At 53.2% G+C, this 25,145-nt stretch overlaps 1 protein-coding gene and 5 non-coding genes across 6 annotated transcripts; 1 reads left to right on the forward strand and 5 right to left on the reverse strand.

The window, feature by feature from the left end:
- Window positions 1-642: 642 nt before the first annotated feature.
- Window positions 643-715, reverse strand: TRNAK-UUU (transfer RNA lysine (anticodon UUU)). The gene has a single exon. It is a non-coding gene; the product is annotated as a tRNA-Lys (tRNA).
- Window positions 716-6,613: 5,898 nt separating this feature from the next.
- TRNAL-UAG (transfer RNA leucine (anticodon UAG)) lies at window positions 6,614-6,695 on the reverse strand. Its single transcript has one exon. It is a non-coding gene; the product is annotated as a tRNA-Leu (tRNA).
- Window positions 6,696-10,536: 3,841 nt separating this feature from the next.
- TRNAC-ACA (transfer RNA cysteine (anticodon ACA)) lies at window positions 10,537-10,608 on the forward strand. The gene has a single exon. It is a non-coding gene; the product is annotated as a tRNA-Cys (tRNA).
- Window positions 10,609-12,166: 1,558 nt separating this feature from the next.
- On the reverse strand, window positions 12,167-12,267 carry TRNAL-UAA (transfer RNA leucine (anticodon UAA)). Its single transcript is given in 2 exon segments — window positions 12,167-12,212; window positions 12,230-12,267. It is a non-coding gene; the product is annotated as a tRNA-Leu (tRNA).
- A 2,916-nt stretch (window positions 12,268-15,183) lies between these two features.
- On the reverse strand, window positions 15,184-15,255 carry TRNAP-CGG (transfer RNA proline (anticodon CGG)). Its single transcript has one exon. It is a non-coding gene; the product is annotated as a tRNA-Pro (tRNA).
- A 3,700-nt stretch (window positions 15,256-18,955) lies between these two features.
- LOC142005744 (C-signal-like) lies at window positions 18,956-24,744 on the reverse strand. Its single transcript, XM_074983094.1, has 6 exons — window positions 24,598-24,744; window positions 23,702-23,753; window positions 22,813-23,000; window positions 20,991-21,149; window positions 19,924-20,043; window positions 18,956-19,069 (listed from the first exon to the last, which is right to left on the reverse strand). The coding sequence occupies exons 1-6, from the start codon at window positions 24,742-24,744 to the stop codon at window positions 18,956-18,958; spliced, it is 780 nt and encodes a 259-aa protein (XP_074839195.1).
- Window positions 24,745-25,145: the final 401 nt, after the last annotated feature.

Genomic DNA, 25,145 nt, shown 5'->3' on the forward strand with positions numbered 1-25,145 from the left:
TCTGATACCCACAGGATGTGGCCACACGAGCCTCTCTTTTGCAGGGGCTATGGGAGTGCGCCACTTCAGAAGATGCTGTGATGTGGAGGGGTGTGTGTGTGTGTGTGTGTGTGTGTATGTGAGTGGCTCACAGAGGGTGTGGGGCTCCTGTTGAGGGTAACCTGGTGACCAGGTAACACCTTTGAACTGCAGACAAAGGGGGAGGTGCAGCCCAAGGATTTTAAATTGAAACTGGGAGTTGGGAAGCAGTTAAGTCTGGGCTGGAAGGGAGAGAGACAAAGGAGGGAGCAAGGCCCCAGCTCTGGGGGCCCTCAGGGCCTCCTCTCCCCAGCATGGATTGGACTGGCTGTCTCTGCCTGCTGTACTGACTCTTCTGTAAGAGGCTGTGTCCTGTCAGCTAATAAATGTGCTCTTCTCCTGCTGAGTAAGAGTCACTCCTGCCTGCAGAGCTTCAGGAAGCCTAAACCCCATCACAGATTTGAATGAGGTCATGATATGAACATGCAACAACTCATTGGCATAAATGGAACCTCCTGCCCTTCAGAAAGCACCCCTGGCACAGAACTGCTCAAGTGACCCTGTCTGGTTTTGAAAGCTCACATTATTCCTTACCTTGAGGCTGACAGGTGGGAAAGAGGGCTTCACCCCAGGTGGGATTTGAACCCACAACCCTTGGCTTAAAAGGCCAATGCCTTATCCATTAGGCCACTGGAGTACACAAGTAAGGAGAAGTAATGAGGGATAAAATTCTCTCAAAAATGTACCTTTCTTACCTTGGAAGACAAAAAAATTGCTCTTTCTTTGTGTTAGTTCTTTCTTTGCTGTGAATCTGAGAAACGTCCAGGGACTAACTCTGCAGTAGCAACAAAGGAGTGACCCACACCCAGCTAGATGTTAAGTTACCATCCCTGGCCATTCACCAGGAAGGGACATGTAGGAGACAGGTTCACAATTGCCATGAAAGGCAGCTGCTCAATGGGCTGGACGCCCTGAGGTGCCTGGCTCTGAGACACACTGAGGATCTTCCTGGCACCCAGAGGAGCGTGTAAAGTAAGGGACATTGACAGGATCATTTCTCCTCTCTTCCTGTACCTACACTGAAGGCAGCAACAATGTTGGAAAGACAAAGAACCCTTTGACGTGGCCTAATTGGAAAAGCATCCCAGGAAGCACAAACTGCTGGAAGTTATGCGGAAGGGAAACCTTCCAATCTGGCTCAGCGTGAGCACTTTTAGGAATTAGACTGGAATTTCTCTTTTCTTTCTCTTGTCACAGTTCTGGACTCCTGAACCAATATCACCTCGAAACAAACGCAACTGATATTTTTGTGGGGAATAAATCTCAGCTACTGGAGTTTTGATTGACATTTGGGGAGCCCGTGTGAGGAAACATGCAGGGAACTGGGCTTTTTCACCTCGTGAGATCCCTTCCACTTCTAGTACTCTATGAAAGAGACTGGAGGATAGTCACCCCTTTGATTTACTGAGGGACTCATGAAGGAGCTCAGTCTGATAAGAGGGTCTACAGCTGTGTAATGTAAGTCTTTTGTCAGAATGAGTCGGGAGCAACCAGGGTCTGTTTCAACAATGAGGGGTCCCTTTTCATCCATCTCACATAGAACCAGCTGGAGTCCCCACCCAGAAGCCTGGGAAATTTGCACAGCCCTGGGTGCCTCGCAGGGGCAATGCTTCCCCACTCACAAGCACAGAGTCTGAGTGTAGAAAATGAGCTTTTAATGAAAGAGGCAGAAAAGTCATATGGCATAAGCTTGGGAAAATACCACACCCAGAGTTCACAACCAAGCCTCAAGTAAGTATCCCAGCTCAAGCAGATGGAGCAGTGCCCTTTGCCTCTCAGGCTCAGCCGTCCTATACTGGAAAGAGCCAATCCACACACCCAAACTTTCTCCCTACCCACTTCAAATGCCCCACTTGCAAGTCTTCCCAGTCCCTGCACTCCCTGACACATCACTTTCAACTTGTCTACACTCGCCCCTTCATAAAACGAAACAGTAAGAAGGGACATTTGAATAATAGGCGGTTCTTTCGACAGCGCCCCCCTCCCCCCACAGATGGTACAAGATTCGAAAGTGGCACTTTTCAATCGCCTTGTGCTCCATTATGCTTATGAGGCACTGCACGTTGATGGCAGCACCTCATTATCATCTTCCGACCTCACTCATTACCATGCCCCTTCCGAAAGGAACAGGCTAGTGTGGACATGGCCCTTGCTGCATTCCCTCTCTGAACTGGAGGTAACGCAACCTTTGTGCTGGACCGGCGTTCCGCTTCCCCTGCCAGCTGCCCACCCGCCGCTCACACCTGCTGGCTGCTTCTCACACCAGATGTCCCTCTCCTGTCTTGTGGGTTTTGCAATAGACAGAACCCTGTGTTTGAAGCACTCCAGGGCTTCAGCTACCAGCTCATAGGGGATTTCAGTTCACAGTGGTATTCAGCTCTGCATCGAGGTGCAGCATCTCGGTATTCACCAGGATGAATTCTAGCAGAATAGTTATTGACCCATTTTTAGGTCCACCTTCTAACAGCAGGGGGAAGAAAGAGTCAAACCAGTTTTACCGCTGTATAGCCCAAAGGCTTCCAGCAAGCTGAATCAACCACTATTCCAACCCTTTTTCACTTCATAATGTTTCCATGAAGGGATCCCTCTGTAATCCATATCTGACACCGCAGTCATGAGTGCCCTGTAGCCCACAACAACTTCAAGCACTGATGAGATTCCACAATTCTTACATTGGGTAAAGTCATAAAATGTGACTTTCCAACAACAAGCTATTTACAAGAGATGAAAACGCTTTGCTTCACTTGCTCCCATCAGGCTTTGTTTTCAAGGCATTACATGGGCCCACCTTTACATTTTCATGCCAATGATCTCTGAAGAACACATTCCCCAAATCCTTCAGCACTATGAAGCTCCTGTTGGCACATTCTTTACAGTAAGAAGAAAATCTCTGAGAAGCAGGAGATTAGCTGGTGTCTCCCTGCAGAGAGTTCATGAGCAGGTCGGGGGACCATACATGCAATTCACCTGGCTGTGCCCCTTTGCACTGACAGCCGTGTGACAAAAAAGCAAAAAGGGGCTACTTGCTAGTGCAGGGAATGGGGCAGAAGGAGAACGCAATGCTGCTGAAGGCTGGGAGGAATGTGTCTCCCAGAGGTCATCTGCATCAGAATGTGAAGGGCGGCAGGTGTGATACTGAGGCTGGGAGGAATGTGTCTCCCAGTGATCATTTGCATGAGAATGCAAAGGTGTGCATGTGTGATACCTTTCAGGCAAAGCCTAATGGGTAGCAAGTCAGCCATGAGATTTGGTCTATTGTAAACATGTAGTTGTAAAATCACAATTTAAGCTGACACTTAACGTGGGAGTTGTGAGATCTCACCAATGCTCTGGGTTGCTGTGGGGGACAGGGCAGTCGCCTTAGCTGTGTAAGACATTGATTACACAGGGCTCCCTGGTTTAAAGTGTTGTGAGAAAGAAGGGGAGGGGCACTGGTTGAACCAGCTTGCTGAGTGCCATGGCCCTGCCTGTGCCTTGGCCATATAGCTCTTAGCCTGGCTTGTCTAACCCTCCCCACCTGTTGAAAGGTAGAGCTGGATACTGGGGTGTTTGTGAAACCCTAAATGAGCCATACCAGGAGCTAAAATGACAGAGCAGAAATCACAGGGTTCTGTCTTGGAGTGATCCAAAGCAGTTGGGTTGGGAATGACGATGGCGGGTAGCCGGTAGGAGCGGCGGCAGATGATGGCGACCGGCGGGTGGCCAGTAGGAGGAATGGATGATGGTGACTGGTGGGCGGCCGGTAGGAGCAGTGGCAGACGACAGCTGGTGGCAGAAAGGGGAGGCTGCAGACAAGTGGACAGCTCGTACTGCCCTGGTGATGTATATGCGGGCTTTGGGTTTGGGACTGCACCGCAGAAGGTACACCCTGTAACTGTGTGTGGGGTAAAGGGCCAAGAGCCCCAGCAAGAGACTGGGTTCTACCGCATATGGGGGTGGTATCTGGGTGAAGGGGGTTTGTCTCTTCTTTGCTTAGATATACTGCATCTGTCGCTGTAACCTTGGGGTAGGTAATGGTCATTAAACGAGCCATTTCTATCTCAGACTCTGTGCTTGCGAGCGGGGGAGAGAACCGCCTTACAGGCACCCAGCACAATTGTCCCAGGCCACTGGGTGGGGGCTCGAGCAGGTTGGTTGTATCCTTGACAGAAAAACCCCACAAGAGTTGAACCCGGCCCTTCTGGCAGGCATCTGGCATTAATAGAAGGGTTACATAAGTGGGGGCTCGTCCGGTATCTCTTTTGCTGGGTGGTACCCCTCGCAAGCACCCATATATATGTAACATTGTAAGAAGCAGTTCTGTTGTTGCAGGCTAAGTTAGGGTTGATACCATGGCTGGCCGTATGCTAGAAGACTGGTGTGAGGAGTTGAGTATTGATCCTAGAAATTGTCTATTAGTTTTAGGGATACCTGAGGATATGGAAGATGGCCCCATTGAGGCCCTTCTAACAAAAGCCATTGATTCTCTAATGAGGTGTCGCATACGGGGGCGTAGACCTCAAGGAGACGACAAAGCATTTGCGGTGCTATGTGAATTGCCAGTAGCTGTGGACTCTTTACAGATCCCAAGTGAGATAAAGATTCCCACTGGCACCTTGAAAGTTGTGATCGCCAAGGCCTTTGCAACAGGCCCTGCCTCACACGCAGTATTTGAGGAGAAGATGACAGCCTTCTTGGCACAGGAAGGAAAGACTATGGCAGACATGTCGAGTCTACTGGGTGCTGAACCATTGGCCCCTGGCCCTTCTATGGATGTATGGGCCAAAGCTTTGGGACAAGCATTGGAGAAGGTCCTGCGACCTCATCATGAGTCTAGTTCATACTGTAAGTTACGCTTATTTTCTGGTGGTGCGGTCCCAATACCAGGGGAAGAAGCGTTTGAACCCTGGTTAGAACATACCACTGAAATGCTCCAAGAGTGGGCAGTACCTGAAGCCAAGAAGAGAAGGCGACTGATAGAGAGTCTCCGGGGTCCCGCGCTGCATGTCATTCGCACGGTGAAGCAGTGTAATCCGGAGGCTAGTGCAAATGACTGCTTAGAAGCTCTCAGTCATGCTTTTGGGAGGATTGAAGATTCGGAGGAAGTTTATTGCAAGTTCCTGAGTACCAGACAACAGAGGGGCAAAAAGTTGTCAACCTATGTTCAGAGGCTGGAGAAACTACTGCAGAGAGTTGTTTTGCATGGAGCCGTCACAGCGGAGCAAATGGATCGAACTCAAGTGTCCCAAATTGTGAGGGGAGCGCAATGCCAGCACCCAATCCTATTCTACCTTCGGTTAAGGGAACGACTGGTGGCCCCACCCAGCTATTGGCGATTGATTAGAGAGATCCGAGAAGAGGAAGAAAGGCAGGCTACTAGTGAGTGTTGGGGCCCTTAACCGTCCAAACATGGCAGTACAGCCTTCTCGCAACCCTCCATAACATTGATGGTGAACAGTGGCGAGGAGCTCGCCCAGAAGGTGCAAGACCTGATGGTGCAGGTGGACGAACTGAGGGGCGCTGTAGGTCCAGCCCGCTCACCAGAGAGTGGTGAACAGCTAGCAGCAGTGGTCCATAAGACTGGGCTCAGGACCACTACTTCTACAGGTCGGCCAAGTATAGGATCATTCTTCTGCTACACTAGTGAAGAGGAGACAGTAAGGTGTGTTCTGGGGCACTCAGAAATCCCAAAGTCAGAGTGTCAGGCTTTAAAGGAGTAACAGCCCTCCAGACCACCCTCTGGCAAGCAAGTAATGAAGCCTCGGTCTCTGATGAGACAGCTCCCTGCAGCCCTATTGACAGTCCCAGAGCAGCTGACTGGCTGTCTGGCCCTACTTTAGCCAGCACAGGAATAAAAAGCTGTGTAAACAACCAGGGAGAACTTACAAATGTTACAGCTTCTTACCAAGGCCATTGATGACCTCTGTCCCTACACAACTTGCAGGGGAAAGAAGAACCAGGCAGCAGTTCTCTGTCTGTGCTGGAGTTCACAGAAGCAATGAATGATGGTTTCCCTCCCCTGGCAGACCTTCTCTCAAATCCAGTTCCTGATGCAATATCTTGTTGTGTTGGCAACTACGGTGAAGTCATCCAATGGGGTTGGGTGTTGGCATCATCTCCTTTTGGTGCACAGGCAGGTTTCCAAAGGACCCCGCAGACTTTGAAATCCCCCTATTCCTATCAGCAGAGTAGCTGGCCATTAGCATGGCTATTTTGAGGTTTTGGCCAAATGTGGCCACAGCCCATTTGTCCTTATTGATCCTCATGACATTTCTTTTGACCCCACCCTGCGATTTATCCAAGTCACTCAGGACCTTATGCCTACCCTCCAGCAGATCTACCTCTTCCCCTAGTTTAGGGTCATCTGCAAATTTGCTAACGGTGTAGTACTCCCCCTCATCCAGCTTTTCAATAAAGATGTTGAACCTTGCAAGACAGAGAATTCATCATGAGGACATTATACTTGAAACCCATCTCCAAACAGAGATGTCAGTTTCAACTGTTGGGGTCTGGCCATCAATGCAGCTTTCCATCCATCTTCCCGTTCATAAAGAGATGGCAGTGGTGGGATTTGAACCCACGCCTCCAATGAGACTGGAGCCTAAATCCAGTGCCTTAGACCACTTAGCCACACTACCTACAAAAGTCACCTCCCGCGAGCATCAACCTCTCTTGACATTTCCTGAGTTTCAGAACAGTTTACACCAAGAGTACATACAAAGTTTTAAAAAGCCTCATATGTCATACCTAGTGAAAATGTCAGCATGTTTTCAATAAAAGGGGGCTGTGACACAGTATTCCAAAAAGATGGCTTTTAGCACATCCTAACCTTCCGCTGCCGTCTCTCTCGGCTGCTTTTTATCCCAGATCACACTGACACACAGAGGAAGGTGATGGGGATTACTGGTCATGATACTCTTAAAGCTGGAGTCACAGTTCCTGAGTGCAGCTGCCATCCTCTGCTCTGGCAGCTGAGCCTTTGAAGGGCTCCCCACGTGGGCCAGGGTAAGCAGTGACTTGTGGATGGACGTGATGGGAGGGGAACCCAACCCAGATAGAACTTCTGTAGCTTTGTGGCTGTTACATTTGCTTTACATGTGCAATGTACTTGTTTAAAGCCCCATGAAAACAGCAGTGCTTTGGTTGCTTTTCTCCCCTTTGGGGCTGAGAAGAGCTGGTCTCATTCTGTCTCCGGGGTAAACCCAACTGCTGTGTGAAAAAGGGTAGAGGTATCAGCAGAGCTTATACGACGCTCTCAGACTGGGGAAGCTACACAAGTTCGGCCGGTCTTTTTCAGGAGGCTTGTGTCTTGGCCTCCTCTGCCCTTGAGGATTGACCTACTGAGGCCGGCTCTCCTGCTGGCCTCCTTTGCGTGACTTGCTAAAGGAAGAAGTGAGGCTGGAACGGGGCAGAAGAAGGAAGTAAAGCTGAGGCAGGCAGGAGAGCAGCTTAGCACCTCAGTGCAGTTAATGGAGCACCACTCTTTCTCCTGCCAAAGCCTGTGCAGGTGAGGCTGGCTGCAGGGAGGCAGAATCCTGTGCCTGTCCAATGGTGCTCCAGGAATGGCTCCTGGTAACCCAGGAAGAGAAGTGGGATTCTGGGTGGAAGGAAAACAAGCAAAGCTCTGTCTGAGTGAGTAAGGAGCAGGTCCTGGGTGCATTGGGCAGTGGTGGTCTTGAGGAGCTCTCTGTCAGCCTTGGGGCAGCAGGGACCACTGTCCCTTTGTGACTGAGCCAGGCTGGTGGTTCATGGCTTTGGATGTGTCCGGTTGTGAGCAACTGGGACCACAAACCCTCCACCTGCCTGTGTGATGGGCAGATGTGCTTAATATGACATTTGAGGGAAATGGTTTAGCTGTCAAATATCAGAACCTCTTTTCTGTGTGTGAACAGCCTTTGTAGCTGGGTGCAGGATGTGTCTGTCTGTCTTTCTGTCTGTGCTACAGAGCGTGTGGCAGGCTTGTGGGTCACACTCACAGACGATTGGGCAATACGCTGCCTCGCCTGCTTAATGGCCCATCCTGTAGCCCCTGCTGTCTTGTTGGCTCATTGGGAAAGCGAGGGGTACAGCTGAAGGCTCAGCAGCTCGGCTTTGCATGAAGTGTGGGCGTCTCAATTATCGGTAGCAGCCGAGGGGAATTTGAGGCCCTGTGGTCAACATCTAGCCTGTTAGCCCCCTTGTCTGTACGCTTCAGTCCAGGGTCATGCTGACACTGCACATCTGTGTTCTGAAGCATCTAAACGCTGGGCTTGAGATAGGCGCGTCTGTGCTTTCAAACGCTCTAAGACTGTGCTGTTCCTTTGTGCTGTGTGCTCAGAGGCACCGAAAAGGGGCAAGATGGAGTAGAGCAGGGGGATTGTGTCTGGTTACAGGACCCCAGGGGCTCCAGGGCGGGACAGTCACACGGACACCTGCCTCAGGCCCTGTGGCTGGTGCTGCAGGCTGATCTATTGCTCTCAGTGTCAGAGAGAGGGGAGTTTGACATTCAACCCCACAGGCAAGTGTCTGCCCCTTTCCCAGCTGTGCACAGCCCAGCTCATCCCAGCTGCTGGGAGAGACCAGAGCCCCTGAGCCAGCCTTGGGGACAGGCCCTTCTCTCACAGGCAGCTGCCCATGTCAGTGGCTGAAGCTGAACCAGGGATTCCCACACCTCGTCCCCATGTCTGGCCGGGGCACTGCACCCCAGCTGTGTTTGGGGCCCTGCTCACCCCAGGAAGCCGCACTGCAGGGGACAGGAGTGAGAGTAGAACTGTTGGGCTAAATCTGCCCATCCTGTGTCCCTGGCCAACCAGCGAGGTGCAGAAAGGTTCCTGGCAGGGTTGACTTTGGGAAGGATGAAAAACTTGCAGCACATGAAGATGAGGGGGTGAAGGTGATTGATTGCTAATCAATTGTGCTCTGCCTACAGGGGTTCAAATCCCATCCTCATTGCATCTTTCTTTGTTGATTTCCAGCCCCATTGTTTGCAACTTCCAGCACACCTGAGTTTGTTGCCTCCCAGCTCCTGTGTTGGGCAGACTCCAAGCACAGGACACCTCTGTGAGGCTGAGCTGAGCTCTGGCTGCCGGGGGTGGGATGATTTCATTTGCCCTGAAAGTGCCAAGTCTGACTGAAGTGTCAGCTCCACTCACCTCTGCCCCCTTCAGGGCTGCTGTGTGGGGCTAAGCAGGGCCCCAAACACAGCCAGGGGTGTAGTTCCCTGGCAAGGAGGGGGCAGCCCTGACTCAGCTGGGGTCAGGCACAGGTGCAGCTGCCTCTGAGTGAATTGCTGGTTCCCCAAGGCTTGATGCAGTGCTCTGGTCTCTCCCAGCTCCTGGGCTGGGCAGTGCACATCTGGGAAAAGAGCAGATACTTGCCCAGGGGGAAGGAATGTTTCTCTGCCCCTGACAGCAATAGATCCAGCCACAGGGCCTGAGGCAGGTCTCCATTCCACTGTGCCATCCTGGGCAAGCCCTGAGTTCTTCTGTGCTTCTCAGCAGCTGAGGAAAAGCCTCTTTGGGACATATCTGCTGCACATGTGCATCGTACTGCACCTTTGTGTAATCGATGGGAACAGAAACCTGAGCCTCGGAGGCTGGGAACTGAGGCAGCTGAGGGATGGGTTTGCTCAGTTTTCATACGTTTGTAGAGGAAAATGTGAAGTGTTTAAATCCATGTCAAGCATCCAGTGCAACCACAAAACATAGTGGAGCCAGAGGTGACAATGGATTTCCATTAAGAAAACCATCCAAACAGGGGCACCTGGGAGAGCTTCATCTGCAATCAAGTGTTCCACCACTGAGCCAGGCTCTCTATCACTGGAAAATGGTGAGAGGTTTGTTATTGTGTAGAGGCCGCTCCAGCTTTCCTAGCAGCAACGTGCCTCTGACTATATGACTGGGAAAGGGATTGTTGGAAATTGTGCTGCCAGAGCAGTTTAAAAGGTGTGTGACGTTGTGAAAGTATTGAACCCCAAACTCTACATGGATTAAATGTCACTGGTACGGGCATGTTCAATGCATCCCAGCACCTTCTTACTGAAAACAGTGCGCTCATATTGTCACGAGGGCTGACGTGTTAGCACTGCAAAAGCTCTGCTGTCCAGCACCTCAGGGAACCAGGCTGCTGGGTCACCACCTGTGCCAGGTAGAGAAGTTACTGACACTGACCGCAAACCCAACTATATCTGATTGATTGGTGGGTGTCCTGCAGTAGGTTTTTTCCTCGTTCTTTGTAACCACTGATGTTGCTCCAAGTGGCTGGGAGAGAACTGTCCCATGTATGCCGGTAATCTGCCCCCCTGAGGGGCTGTAACTCTGAGTAGGAGAAGCCAGGTCAGCAGGGGACAAGCTGTAACATGCACAGGGAGAAATAAAGTTTCATCAAACCCCGTCTGCGCGTTTGTGAAACCACTCTGGGTTCAGGGAGGGACAGGAGCTGGGAAAACAGTGTTTGATCTGAAGGAGACTCAAGATCAATGACTCCAAAGGGGGTGGGTAAGGGAGTGTAGCTCAGTGGTAGAGCATTTGACTACAGATCAACAGGCCCTTGGTTCAAATCCAAGCACTCCCTTTGAAAGATGGTTACTGACCTCCCTGTTTCCAACACACTCTGCTTTCCCATTCTATGGGAATTCTTTAAACAGAGCTGAAGCCTCAACAATTGCTGCTGCTAACACACATAAACCTGGCAGTAGATAGTGACATGAGCAATGTTGGGCCTCATACCTATAAAGAGGTCAATGATGCATTCAGGCCTGTGTATCTGTGAAGCTTTAAGTGCATGTAGAGAGGTTGTTGATCACTCTGTGAGTTCACAGCCAGGGCTATGGTGTCCTCCCCCACCCACATCCTCCTCCTCTACAATCACCACCAGCCTTTCCAGTCTCTCCTTCTCCACCAGTTCTCTCCAGGCTGGTCACTTTCAGAGACAAATGAACCTGCCTCCTCACTCTGGAGTTGCAGCGAGAGGGGCGGAGATGGACAGTGTGGTGAGGAGAGCAGGGGAAGTGGAGCAGGAAGCAGTGTCCTGAGAGGTGAAAGAGCTGGAGGGGGGCAAGGAGTGCAGGGGAGCAGCCTGCCAAGAGTCAGAGGTGCTCAGAAAGGGCTTAAACTGCAGGTTCCATGGTGCAATGATTGGCACTCAGGACTCTGAGCTCAGCTCTCAGTGGGACCTGTGTGTGGTTAATGATACATCTCTGTCAGGGCTGGGCTTCTTTCTCCCCAGCTGCCCCTGCGTGAGGGCTTCTCCCTCCTGCCTGCTGAATGGGTTCCCCTGCAGCTGGGTCTCTGCTTGGGCTGGTTCACCAAGGTTTCTGTGATGCATTGGGGCCCCAGAAATGTCCTGTCTGGTTGGAGATACAGGAGGTCCTGTGGCTGGTGCTGCAGGCTGACCTGTTGCTGTCAGAGGCAGAGTGGGGAGTGTGACATTCACTCTCCTACGGCAATTATCTGCCCCTTCCCCAGCTCTGCACTGCCCAGCCCAGCCCAGCAGCTGGGAGAGACCACAGCCCCTGAGTCAGCTGTGGGGACGGACCCTTCCCTTACAAGCAACTGGCCATCTCCCTGTCTGCAGCTGAGTCACAGCCGCCCTTTTGCCTGTGCCTGGTTGAAGCACCATATCCCCCAGGTGTGTTTGAGTCCCTACTCAGCTGGGGTGAGTGTGGTACTGTGGGGCTGACACAGGGGACAGGCTGGGCTCTATGGGGGATAATTAAACCATCCCACCCCACCCTTACGCCGTTAAGTTGTGCTTGGAGTCTGCCCAGCAGAGGAGCTGGAACCCAGCAGGGCCAGGCATGGGGTGCGTAGGTGTATAGGCTGGCCTGGAACCAGAGGTTGGTGAGCCTGAGTGCTGCGTGTGCAATACAGCACCTCATTGCAATTCACAGATCTGACTCATTTCCATGCCCCTTTTCCAGCAGGTGGCTAGTGTAGGTGAGCCTCAGCTGTGGCCTCACCAGTTCTGAATCAAGAGGGGGATAACAAAGTCTCTGGTTCTGCAAGAAACTCTCCTGCCAAGGCCCCCCAAGATGCTTTTAGCTTCGCTGGCTCCAAGGGCACAACGTTGACTCACCTACCTCCACTGTTGCTGAACCCCTCAGCCAAAACAAGGCTAAAGAGAGAGTATGTGTCAGGAGTGGGATTTGAACACACGTCTCTCTACAGAGACCAGATTACTGAGAAGATATCATCTTAAGTCTGGCGCCTTAGACCACTCGACCATCCTGACAAAGACAGAAGAGAAAGCCCTGTGATTCACATACAAGTTTCTCTTTGAACCTGGTGACTGTCTGGTGCTGGCTGTTCCACAGCACCCACCCAGGGGCTGGTCACCTCCCCTGTCTGGCTGTGTCTACACTGGCCCAAAACTTTGAAATGTCTATGCAAATGGCCATTTCGAAGTTCCCCAATGAAGTCATGAAATATGTATTCAGCACCTCATTAGAATGCTGGCAGCCGTGGAACTTCGAAATTGGCACAGCTCACCGCCACACGGCTCATCCAGACAGGGCTTCTTTTCAAGAGGACCCCGGCTACTTCGAAATCCCCTGATTCCAAACAGCAGATGAGAATAAGGGGATATTGAACTGGCCGGGGTCCTTTTGAAAAGGAGCCCCATTTGGACGAGCCCCATGGCGGGGAGCCGTGTCAATTTTGAAGTGTCGCAGCTGTTGGCATTCTAATGAGGCGCTGAATATGTATTTCAGCACTCCTTAGTAAACTTTGAAATGGCTATTTGCATGGCTATTTCAAAGTTTTGGGCTCATGTCGACATGGCCTCTTTGTCTCTTCAGAGCCCTGAAACTTGCTGACTCAGTGAAAGTTGAACTTTCTGACTCCTGGCCCAGCCCGCTCAACACAAACCTTTTCCTGGGCCACCAGCCAACCACCCCGATGACAAATGCATTTTGTTTTTTGCTTCCAAATACCTCAAACACTAAATTATTCACATTACAGTATTAGGTCTCTAAGAGAAGGGGGGGTTGTAATAATTCATATGAAAGGAGTTATTAGTAATAAAAACAAAAATAATTAAACAGATTAAGAGGTTTAACTTTTTACCAAACTTCCTTACAAATAAAGCAAAACATGAATTTATGTCCAAAAGGGGGGTGAGGGTGGGGGGTTCCTTTGCCCCTTGCCCCCCATGGCACTAAAGGGAAGGAGGAGCAGGGCCAGAATCCAAAGTCAGGGAAAGTGGGAGGAAGGAAGGTCCCCAGGCTGGAGCCCAGTCGCCTTCCCTCCTCTAGGCACCTGGTGCAGGGAGCAGCTGGTGCTCACAGCTCCAAGGAGAGACTTAAAAGCCATGGAGCAGCTGAGAGTCAGGCAAGAGGAGGGGAGGACCATGCCCATGCCTGGACTGCAGACAGCCATACAGACCATACCAGGGCACACGTGTATCCTCATCCATATATATTTATATATATATATATATATAAACTCTGTAGTTTCGACACACCCTAAATAATCCCACACTGTGACTGGTTGTAATCAGGAATTTGTCTTTACACATTGCCAGTTCACCACCGCTGTTATTCCCCAGGGCAGAGGTTTTCCAGCTTTGCCTGCACTACAGAGTTATTTCAGAATAGCTTATTTCAGAATTATTCCTCCCAAATAAGCCATTTGATAAGAACCCCTTCACACGCCAAGGAAGCCCCGGCATAAACAAAACCTATTGGAAAACAACAAGTCCACACACAAGACAGCCTAGTTCAGATTAGAGCCCTTGAAGCACACTGGCGCTATGGCGATACAGCAGCATTATTTTGGAATAAACTATTCTTTGAAAGAGCCCCACTTACCTGTCCATACAGCCCCTATTCTCTCTCTTGGAATAGGCACTATTTCTCGTAGAATGAGGTTTAAAGACCTCAAAAAAAGCCATCCACTATTTCTAAATTAGTTCAGTAACCTGCCCGGCTGTCTCAGGCTGTGTCTGCACTGGCTCCCATCTTGGAAGGGAGCATGGGAAATAGGGTGTTGGGAGATTACTAACGAAGCGCTGTGATGCATATGCAGCACTTCATTAAGATAATTCTCTCCCCCCAGCCCCACGGACAACTTTTAAGCTGCAAACTTGGAAGTGCCAGCTTGTCTCTCGCAGTGGCTAACCTGCCGGTACTTCAAAGTGCCTGGGCTACTTCAAAGCAATGGCAGCTTAGCCGTGGCTGCACACAAGCTGCTAACAAGGTGCTGAGCCTGATTAAAGATGGCCCAGCCCTGCCCCAGAGCCAGGGCTGCTACACAGACTGTGTGTGCCCTCCCCTGATGTAGGGGTTGAGCCTGACTAATGAACTGTGGCCCTGCCCTTACACCTTGACTGCCTATGTGGGATGTGGCCAATCCTGTCCCAGGGCCAGGGTCCATATTCTGCCCACCTGCAGCCCCGTTAAGGAGGACTGGGCCCTTTGGAGACAGCTGCCTGCCCAGAACCAGGCAGGCCTGCTCCACCCCAGATGGGGCACACCCCTGGCCCACACCTCTGCAATCAGTTTTAAGCAATTTGCCCTGCTTTGGCTCTCTCAGCTGTGCCCAGAGAATCCTCCTGTATGACAGACTCATGAAGAGAGAGCCCCAGTGTATCCAGAGGCTCCTGGCCTCCCCATCCTCGTGCCCTGTGGGCTGCCCTGGGGGCAGGGGATTCTCAGCCCAGGTTAGGTTGCATTGGCCGGGATAGCTCGGGGTGGCTGATTCAATACACTTCATGAGAGCGTGTGATGGGGTTCAGGGGTCCCCCTGCACTGCACCCCGTCCACTGGCAGGAGTGACACTCACTCAGCAGGTACAACAGGAGGTTTATTAGGCAACAGATGCCCAGCTTCTCACAGAAGCGACAGTACAGCAGCCAGAGACAGTCCTTCCAGCCCATCCTGGGGAGAAGACCCCGAGGGGTCTCATCCAGACAAAAGGGGAGTCAGAAGCCAGACAGTGGCAGTTTCTACCACCCAGAGGGGCTGCCACAGTGAACAGGAGGGGTGTAGTCACTGGCAGGACCATCTCTTGACAGAGCTGATGCTCGAGCTGAGCCATCCAGAAACAAGTGGCTGTTGCATTACACTGAGCAAATGAACAGAGGAAAATCACACAAGAGGACAAGAACCCTGAAACTGTCTGGATCAGCTATTACACAACAATAGAACAAGGGCTTGTCTGGGAGTTGAACCCAGGACCTCTCCCACCCGAAGGGAGAATCATACCCCTAGACCAACAAGCCCTGCTTGAAAAATTAAGCACTGGGCTTTCCACAGAATCAGGTTTCAATAAACCCCAAGTGCTCTGATAAATCCTACACTTAACTTCACCTTTCCAAGGTCATTTCCAAGCTCTCCTCACAGCTTTGGAGCAAGAAACCAACTACACACTCAGGACAGATCACAAACCACACTGTGTGTAAGAAAAATATAGGCAACGCAAGGTCAGGGACAGCAACAAACACACTCTTTGGGGGGGAGCATCAGGGAGTTCAACTCAAGACTTCTTGCTCCCTGAGCAACACTTGGCCTTGCAAAACAAATCCGGCTTCTGACAAAAAGCGAACGTCACTTCTCACAATTTTAGACAAAATTAAAACCAAACAGCCCCACACACCAGCTGCACCTGGCTTCACCTTGCCCAGGACTTCCCCACACTCCCTCCTGGTTAGAGTGAGATTCACCAGCTCAGGGGGCTGGTGCGGCTGGGCTCAGTCCTTCACCACTCTTTACCTGCCTGGTCCATGTGACTCCACCCAGAACAAGCTCAGCTTGCTCCCATGCATTACAAGATCCAAACTCCATCAAAGCTGGGCAGGCCCAGGAGTTGGGGCTGGCAGGGAGTCAGGTGTGTGCAGATAGCTGAGCTTCATCTGGTGTTTAAAAGGAGGAAGCAGAAAGAGCAGTGAGACGACTAAAGAAAAACAAAAGCCCTGGAAATGATAAGCTCGTGGGAGAGATGATCAAATACAGCAGGGGCTTCTGGAGGGAGCGTTTCCTTCTGTAAGATCCCCGTGGGCCGCGCGTCTGAACGTGTGTTTTGGAGTTTGGAAGAGCTTCTTCTGGGCTCCCAATCATGCGCCCATGTGCTAATGAGGTACAGAACATTTCCATTCATGCCCCATTCGCATCTCCTGGACAGCTCATTATTACGCCACTTCTGGAAGCAGCGGCACGTGAAGACAGAGACGCAGGATCCCCCCAGGCAGGGGCTGCACCCACGGGCTGTCTCTGTTCTGACACAGCCTGTGGCAGGGCCCAAGACCTCAGTGGGTGACAAACAGTGCAGAGGGAGGGGGAGGCCGGGTGCCAGGGGGGACGGGTGGCAGGTGTGAGGGGGAACCCGACCAGGGCTTGTGGCTGAGGGAGGAGGGGAAAAGGGCAGTGGGGGGGGTCGGCAGGGTCTGAGGGGACAAGGGGATCAGAGCACTGGGGAGGGGTGGGAGAGACAGGATCTGAGGGACACACTGCAGGGCCCAGGACAGCTGGCAAGGGGCAGCCGGGGCTGCGGGAACCCCCAGCTGGGCTCAGAGCAGTGGGGGATGGGTGAGAGAGTCTGAAAGGGGAGGCCAGGCTGGTGGGGGAGGGGAGGAAATCTCATTCAGTGGCCAGGGGCCCTGCAGCTGCCTGTTGCTCATTTCCAAGGTCCTGCTCTGCAGGCCGGCGAGCTCAGTGCTTTGAGCATTGGCCTGTTCAACCCAGGGGGGTGAGCTCAGCCCTTGAGGGGAGCCATTTAGGAGTCTGGGGCAAATGGGTCTGTCTACAACCCTGCCCTCCTTCAAAGGGAGGCTGGTGAGCAGGGCGTGAGGACGTCATCAATGAAGTGCTGTGCTGCATACGCAGCACCTCATTCAGCTAATTCTCCCCCGGCCCCGGCAACTCCAAAGTGTTAAACTCCTCCAAACTTTGAGGACTCAGGGGACTTTGGGGTACCCCAGGCAGTGCAAAGTACGGGCAGGTGAGCCCCAGCTACACACCAGCCGACACTAAAGAGTTGCTGGTGGGGGGGAATTAGCTTAACGAAGCGCTGCCTGTGCAGCACAGCACTTCATTAACAATCTCCCTACACCCTACGTAACATGCTCCCTTCCAAGTAGGGAGGGAGAGGTAGTGTAGACAAGCCCTATATAGAGATAAAAAAAAATAATGCCTGTCAGGGAAGGTGTTAGGTCCTGCCAGGAGGGCAGAGGACTGGATTTAATGACCTCCTGAGGTCCCTTACACTTCCGTGACATGTGTATCCTCATACGTATATATATATATATATATATATATATAAACTCTGTAGTGTCCACACACCCAAAATAATCCCACACTGTGACTGGTTGTAATCAGGAATTTGTCTTTACACATTGCCAGTTCACCACCGCTGTTATTCCCCAGGGCAGAGGTTTTCCAGGTTTGTCTGCACTACAGAGTTATTTCAGAACAGCTTATTTCAGAATTATTCCTCCCAAATAAGCCATTTGATAATAACGCCTTCACGCACCAAGGAAGGCCCAGAATAAACAAAACCTATTGGAAAACAGCACGTCCCCACACAAGACAGCCTAGTTCAGATTAGAGCCCTTGAAGCACACTGGCGCTATGGCGATACAGCAGCATTATTTCGGAATAAACTATTCTTTGAAAGAGCCCCAGTTACCTGTCCATACAGCCCCATTCTCTCTTTTGGAATAGGCACTATTCCTAGTAGAATGAGGTTTAAAGACCTCAAAAAAAGCCATCCACTATTTCTAAATTCGTTCAGTAACCTGCCCGGGTATCTCAGGCTGTGTCTGCACTGGCTCCCATCTTGGAAGGGAGCATGGGAAATAGGGTGTTGGGAGATTACTAATGAAGTGCTGTAATGCAAATGCAGCACTTCATTAAGCTAATTCTCTCTCCTCCCCGCACCCCCCCGCGCAACTTTGAAGCTACAAACTTGGAAGTGCCAGCTTGTCTGTCACAGTGAGTAACCCGCCGGTACTTCAAAGTGCCTGGGCTACTTCAAAGCAAAGGCAGGTTAGCCGTGGCTGCTCACAAGCTGCTAACAAGGTGCTGAGCCTGATTAAAGGTGGCCCAGCCCTGCCCCAGATCCAGGGCTGCTACACAGACTGTGTGTGCCCTGCCCTGCTGAAGGGGTTGAGCCTGACTAATCAACTGTGACCCTGCCCTGACCTAGGGCTGGGGCTTACATCTTGACTGCCTAAGTGGGATGTGGCCAATCCTGCCTCAGGGCCAGGGCCCATATTCTGCCCACCTGCAGCCCAGATAAGGAGGACTGGGCCCTATGGGGACTGCTGCCTGCCCAGAACAAGGCAGGGCTGAGAGTTGGGGAGGTCTTGTGGCCTGCTCCACCCCAGTTGGGGCACACCCTGGCCCACACCGGGACACACTGTGTTAGCATTTTGCCCTGGTTTGGCTTTCTCAGCTGTGCCCAGACAATCCTCCTGTATGACAGACTGATGAAGAGAGACACCCAGTGTATCCAGAGGCTCCTGGCCTCCCCCTCCCAGTGCCCCCTGGGCTGCCTCGGGGGCAGGGGCTTCTTGGCCCAGGTTAGGTAGCATTGGCCAAGATAACTCAGGGTGGCTAATTCAATATACTGCACAAGTGTGGGAGAAGGGGTGTCATTGCCTGTGAGCTCTCCCTGGGCCTCTTCCCTGCAGCAGTGAGGTCCTGGGTGTTTTCCTCACTCTCAGCCACTCTCTCCCAGCTGGACACCCAAAGCTCCTGCCTCACAGACCAGCTCTGGGCTTTGGCTGTGGAGGGAGGAACCAGTCATCACATGGCATCTCCACCCAGGTGCAGCTGGTGGCTTCCAGGACAGGAGAGACCAGGCCAGGCTCAGTCAGGGCCCCTGCGTTAGCTCAGTGGGTTTATTGAGGCCAGAGGCACAGCTGACAGCACGGTCACTGGAAAAGCCTGGCCCAGGGCTCTTGGCGCAGGGCTGGGAGCATCTCACCAAGGAAGAACTTTCCCTTCCCAGTTCACAAAGCCTCCATTGTCCTTCTCGCAGAGCGTGGAGAGCACGTGCAGCATCCCTCTGACACTCGCCTCCACCGTCACTGGGGCCTGTGGGTGGGGGAAGCAGAGTGAGGTGAGGGAGCTGACTTTGGGAGCATCCCAGGACCCCAGGGGCCCAGAGACAGGACCAAGTTGAGCCCTTGGCCCAGTTGGAGTCCCCTTGAACTGTCCCTCCCCTGAGTGGCATGAATTTTCTTGTGTGTCCAAAGGCAGGGGGTGTGCAAAACACAGCTGTGTTGTGATGCATGACCTTCACCCTGGTGCATGTAACACAATTCATGCTGTGGGAATGGGGCCAAGGGGTGTGAGTGGGGGAGGGGCTCTGGGCTGGGACAGAGGGTTGGGATGCAGGAGTGTGAGGGCTCTGCCTGGGAGTTTGGGCTTTAGGGAAATGCTGGAAATTAGTGATTTGGGCTACCAGAAGATGTGGAAGGTGCTCAGGACTGGGGGGTGGGTGTGAGGATGGGGGTCCCCGATCTGGGCTGGGGAGCTGGAGTGGGTTTCAGCTCTTGGCTAGAGAGTGGTAAGTTGAAGTTGTCCAGAGTCCAGGATGGGCTTTGGGCTTTGGGGGTAAATGAAGATACTGGGTGGAGAGCACAGACATGACTGCATGCAAGTACCTGTGAGCTGGTGCCCATAAAAACCCCAGAGCAGCAGCAGCAGCAGCTCTGCTCACCTTCACTCTGGGATGCCAGCAGCTTGAGGAACCAAGCAAGCGGCAGCAGGAGGTTGGAAGCCCAGAGCACAGCATGGAATCCCTGAGGGCCTCTGAGTGGGACACAATCCCTCCACACAGGGCAGAGGCGGAGGGCAGGATGGGTTCCAGCACAGCCATTACCCCTACAATAAACATCTGCTCCTAACACTTGGCAATCACTGTCCTCTCCGAGCGAGGCACCTACCTGGATGGAGTCAGAATTCCCCATGTCTGTCTGCACCCAGCCAGGATGGACAGCGACACTCAGGATCCCGTCTCCACCATACCCCAAGGCCTGGCACTTGGTGAGCATGTTCAGAGCAGCCTGCAGGTGAGACACCATGAGCAGAGACAGCAGAGTGTGTGGGAGGGAATGAGCCTTGTAGGAAACGACCCACCCTCCCGAAGGGAGGGATGGGAGAGACAGAGAGACAAAGGTGTGAGAGCAGAGCTCCTTTTGTTTTTGTCCTTCTATGTGCAGAATAAACTTTATGTGCACTGAAGCATGTGTGGATGGCACCCACCAATGAAAACACACGCTGCCGGCTGTGCGCGCTCTGCTGATCAGCTGGGTGGCATGTGAGTTTTTCCAGGATGACTGCCCAAGTACTCAGCCTGTCAGAAACACTAGTGAGAAGAAAACACTCGTGGGAGCTGCAGTCTCTGATGGGCTCAATGAGGACAGCAAGCCACCGAGATGCAGGTGTGGCTGCACTCTGATGAGCCACTGATGCTGACAGGCCTGCAGTGAGCCGTGACAGGTGAGCACACATGAGAGCCGTGCTGAGGCTGCTCTCTGTTATGCAGGATCTGGGCAGTTAGAGGAAAGTGGAAATGTGACATCGATGCTCCTTTGGGGTACCCGACATTTGAGCCAGACGCAGCAAGGATCTGACCCCCTTGAGTTGAACTGGGGATGGTCTCAAAATGGGGTATGTCCACCCCAGGGGGGATAGAATTCACAGCTCCGCAGTGACCTTCCCTGAGCTGAGACTGGCTGGACGGGGGCTGAGCTGCCCTGGCCCCTCAGAGTGTGAGGATTTCTCCGGCGGGATACAGGCACAACAGAAAGTTCCTCACCGGATGGGAACTCTGATCTGAAGCCCAAGTGAATTGCAGGCAGACAAATATCTGCCGGCCCTGCCCAGCACAGCGCTGGAGGCTGGAGTGGTGGCAGTAGGATGGGGAACAAGGGGAAGACACCGACTGACAGGGGTTTGTGCAAGTAGCAGACCCAGGCAGCAGTCCGGCCCTGCTGGGTGTGCCCTGTACCTTGCTGCAGCGATAGGAGATGACTTGTCCCAGATGCCAGAGGTAGAGATTCCGGATGGAGCCAGCCTCGCTGGACATGTTGACGATGGCCGCCTTGCTGCAGCTCAGCCCTGTCTGGGGGCTTCCCTGGGCAGCCTGCTTCAGCAAGGGCAGGAAGGCCTGGGCAGTGGGGAGAGCAGAGCAGCCGTGAGGTCAGAAAAGGAACCAGCCTCGTGCTCGTGAGACAGGCCACCAGAATGCGGTGGGTCTCTGCTCTTTCCCCTGAAACCCAGCCCCCGGCCAGGCCAGAAGTAGGAGCCCCACACAGGCAGGTGTGGGGAGCTGTGGACCCTGCTCATGCCCAGGTAGGAGCCCAGAATGACCCAACTCATGTTCCCGCCTTCAGAGTCCCCATCCAGGGCAGATAGATGGGGGGTCTGCGGCTCCCCACAGCTGCCCACATGGCTCTGAGCATGGCCCAGCTGCAGCTCCTCAGCTGTGAGTCTTTGCTGGGCAAGGCTGCAAGCCAGAGCCAGGGCAGGGGAAGAGTCATGTGGACACCTCTGGGAACCCCCCCTATATCCTGAGCAGGAGGCCCCGGGATCAGGGACTCAGGCTGGATGTTGCTCCCCCACCTGCCTACCCTGGGCAGGTCAATGGTTTGAGTTGCCCAGCCAGGCTACAGCTTGTGGCTTGGCCAGGAGCCAGGGTGTGTGGGGAGAGGAGAGGAAGGATGAGGACCAGGGAGGGCACAGAGCCTCCCCACAGCCCTGCCGGGGTTGGAAGAATCTCTTTCCTCTGCTCTGAGGCATCTCCCCACCAGCTGCCCTTGGCGTGAAGCTAACTGGTCTGTGCCGTCTCCGCAGCAGGTGCCTGAACCCCCCGGCCTCTGGCCACACAAGCCCTGACTCCCCGGCCTGCGCCACACTCGGTCTCTGTACACAGGCCAGTGACAGACCCACCCAGCGTGGAGCCCTCCGAGCCTGTCCTGCTCCCCCCCAGCCCCTTGTGCGCTGCCACTTGCAGCTCGTATGGCACCTGGAGTGAGCCCACTTGGGGCCATCAGTCTGCTGAGCACCAGCAGAGATGGGTGTGTAGTGAACACACGGGGAAGCTCATTTTTTGGGCTGTCGAGTTTGTGCCAGTTCCTGCCGCCACTCAGACCCAGGTGCCCATTTGTGAGCCTCATGGGCTGCCCAGGGGGTCCAGGGGCTTTACAGAGATGCTCACAAGCACTCGGTGCCTTTGGTAAAAGAGGGAACCAGCCCTGATAGCCCCTTCCTGCTGCTTATCCCACTGGGGACTATATGTCAAGGAGAAAGGACACGTTTCTGTCCTCACAGTTCGAAGGGCCGTAGTTCCTGGCTGTGGACCTACGTCCATGAGCCCCAGCCCGGCCAGCCAGAGACCATCTCGCAGCTCCGTGCTGCAGTCACCCTCAGCCCCGGAGCAGACAGATGCCCCTCTGCCGGCTGGGCCCCATCTGAGGGGACGGGGAGAGAGTCCTCTTAAGGCCACACATAGTGGTGGGACTGGGGAGACAGAGGTCTCTCAAGTAAGGGAACTGGGGCTTCATGAATGACTCTGTCCTTGCACTGATGCTCTGGGTGTGAAAAGTGAGGGATTGAAGCAGTGTGTGTGCAGAGCCAGGACCATGCAGGGATCTGGGGTGAGGTTTCATTTCTGAGAGGTTCAAGTCCCTCAATACACTTGCAGCCTTTGTTTTCCCAGCCAAGGCCCCATATTGACCCAGTCACCCAAACCCAGGGAAGGGAGGACTCCTGGCCCAAGCACTGTCAAACCCTGGTGCATCTGGCCACGTGCTCTCTGTCAGGGCCCTTACCTGGCTCACCAGCAAGGGCCCCGTCACATTGGTCGCGTACACCAGGGCCATGTCCTCTGGTGTCTCTGACTCCAGTGTGTTCAACTTCACTATCCCAGCGTTGTTTATCAGCAGATTAAGCCCGGAGCCTTTCAGGTGTGTCTCAACTCTGGCTGCCGCCGCCTTGATGCTGGCTGGGTCTGTGACATCTACAGCGACAGAGCAGGGGGTCAAGAGCATGATTCCTCCTCTCTGATGTCACCCCCACCAGAGCACAGCCCCCTGGGCCAGAGGGCTTCTTCCATTGGGCTCAGAGGTGGGAGGGGGGTTGGGGAAAGGAGGTGGGGGTTGGGGACTGCTGCTGGGTCCAGGCACGGGGAGCTGTGCTGGAGCAACAAGAGGAAAAGCTAATTCAGAGAGACAATTATGATCAGTTCCTTGGACAATCTGAGTAGCCAAGAAAATGGAAATGTGCTGGAGTTAGTGGTTAGTTCATACGCGCGGAGTTGATCTCACTTAGACAAAGGAAGTGGATGATTTAGAATTGCTTGTGATGCATTGTAGGTGAGAGAAGTCCCCAGCTGGACGTGCAGGGCTCCATCCCAGAGGTGGGAATGCCAGACAGAGCTGCCCATGTGTGACTCTCACAGGAGGAACCTGCCACATGGTGGTCCTGGGGCTTTCCAGCCTCTCCAGAGCCAACCAACCCTGCCAGAATTTCCACTCACACCTGCCTCCTCTGGGGCTGGTGAAGGTATCAATGAGCTCTCAGCGATTATTGACTCTGGTCCTGTTCTCCTCACTGGGACTGGGTGAACCTGGGAGGGGGGATGCAGAGGGGGATAGGAACAGGAAGAACATGCTGCAGGGAGATGGAACCTCAGCTCTGGGCCAGGGGCCGGGCACCCACCCAGCGCAATGATCACCAGGTTCGGATGTTTGGCCTCCAGCTTCCGCAATTCCTGAAAAAGAATGAAGTAAATGGTTATTGACATTGGGCCCATGCCCAGGGCCATGCTGGGCAGGATCCAGATCCCCACTGACCCTGGGAACCAAGTCAATGTCTTAACTGCTTTTCTCCACCAAGCCTCCTTGTACAACAACCTGCCCTGGTTTCTGTACCAGTAGGAGGCTTCTAATTGCCCCTGAGCATTTCCAGTGCCATTGTCTAACTCAGTGTGATGGAGTCTGGGACACAAATCACTTCCCCATCATTCATGGGGACTGGGAGGAGACTTTTGGAGGTCAGTTCCCCCAGGGGAGGTAAGGGGGGTTCCCCCCAGCCGCTGGGATCTGGCAGTGTCTCAAGTTCTCAGGAGTTGGTTGTGAGTGGGGATTTTGTCAGCTGTGGAAGAAGCTGGTGCCATGACCCAGAAGTTACTCAGAATCTGCAGTTCTCCAGGCTGGGTGTGGGAGCAGAGCTGAGAAGACAGAGGACCTGAGGTAGTGGCAGACAAGGGAGGTGTCAGACTCATGAATTAGGCTCACTGGAGGCTGGTGGGACTGGGTATTGCTGTGCTATAGTCATTATTCACCTATGCTGGGCAAGACGATCCACAGCCCCTGGGTCGGTGCCCCAGGCTCACCAAATGCTGCCACATCCTCACTGCTCTGGGACCTGAGCTGCCAGGTGTAGAGGGTTTGGGGTGCAACTGTGCACCTTCGAGCTGGAGCAGGGTCTGCAGTCATTGCCTGCTCCAGTGTGTGGGTCTCAGCCCCAAGTGCTGCAACACTGGAAGCCCCTTGCGCAGCTTCTGCTTCCCCCTCCAGCTACTGCTAACTCCACCCCCCTTGCCCCGTTCTCACCTGCATTTGCTCCCCTGCTGGGTCCTGGCAGGTGGCAAAGACCCACTCTGGTGGGTTGGAGTTCCCCAGAAGCTGCTTGATCAGTTCCAGGCCGATTCCTTGATTGGCCCCTGTCACCAGAACACTGCGGAGATTTAAACCAGCCATGGCACCTCCCTGCCTCTACTCAGTGAGAGCTGCACTTGTCAGAGCCCTGAGTTCCCTGCCTGCTCACAGCTGGGGTTATGGAATGATACATCCAGGGAAATAACTCTGCTGCTATCAGGTGACAAAACAGAAAGTGCTCCAATACGCCAGACCTTATTTGTCTATTTGTTACTCCTCCTCTCAGGTGAGCGGGTTGGTCGGTTTGGTTTGGTTTGCTACTTACTCATGTTTTGGTGCAGGGCCAATCAACTTCTGGCTGCCTTCCTGTGCAGAAGGGCAACACCACTGCGGTGACCGTGCTGTGACCGAGGAGTCACTGCAATGAAGATCCATTTTCCACAGCTGTCAGAGGTGCCGTACGCAGAAGAGGGAGAAAGTGGGACTGGGTGAAGGACTGTAAG

Source organism: Carettochelys insculpta, unplaced genomic scaffold (genome assembly GCF_033958435.1).
Source record: "Carettochelys insculpta isolate YL-2023 unplaced genomic scaffold, ASM3395843v1 scaffold_0035, whole genome shotgun sequence".
Taxonomy (NCBI): domain Eukaryota; kingdom Metazoa; phylum Chordata; order Testudines; family Carettochelyidae; genus Carettochelys; species Carettochelys insculpta.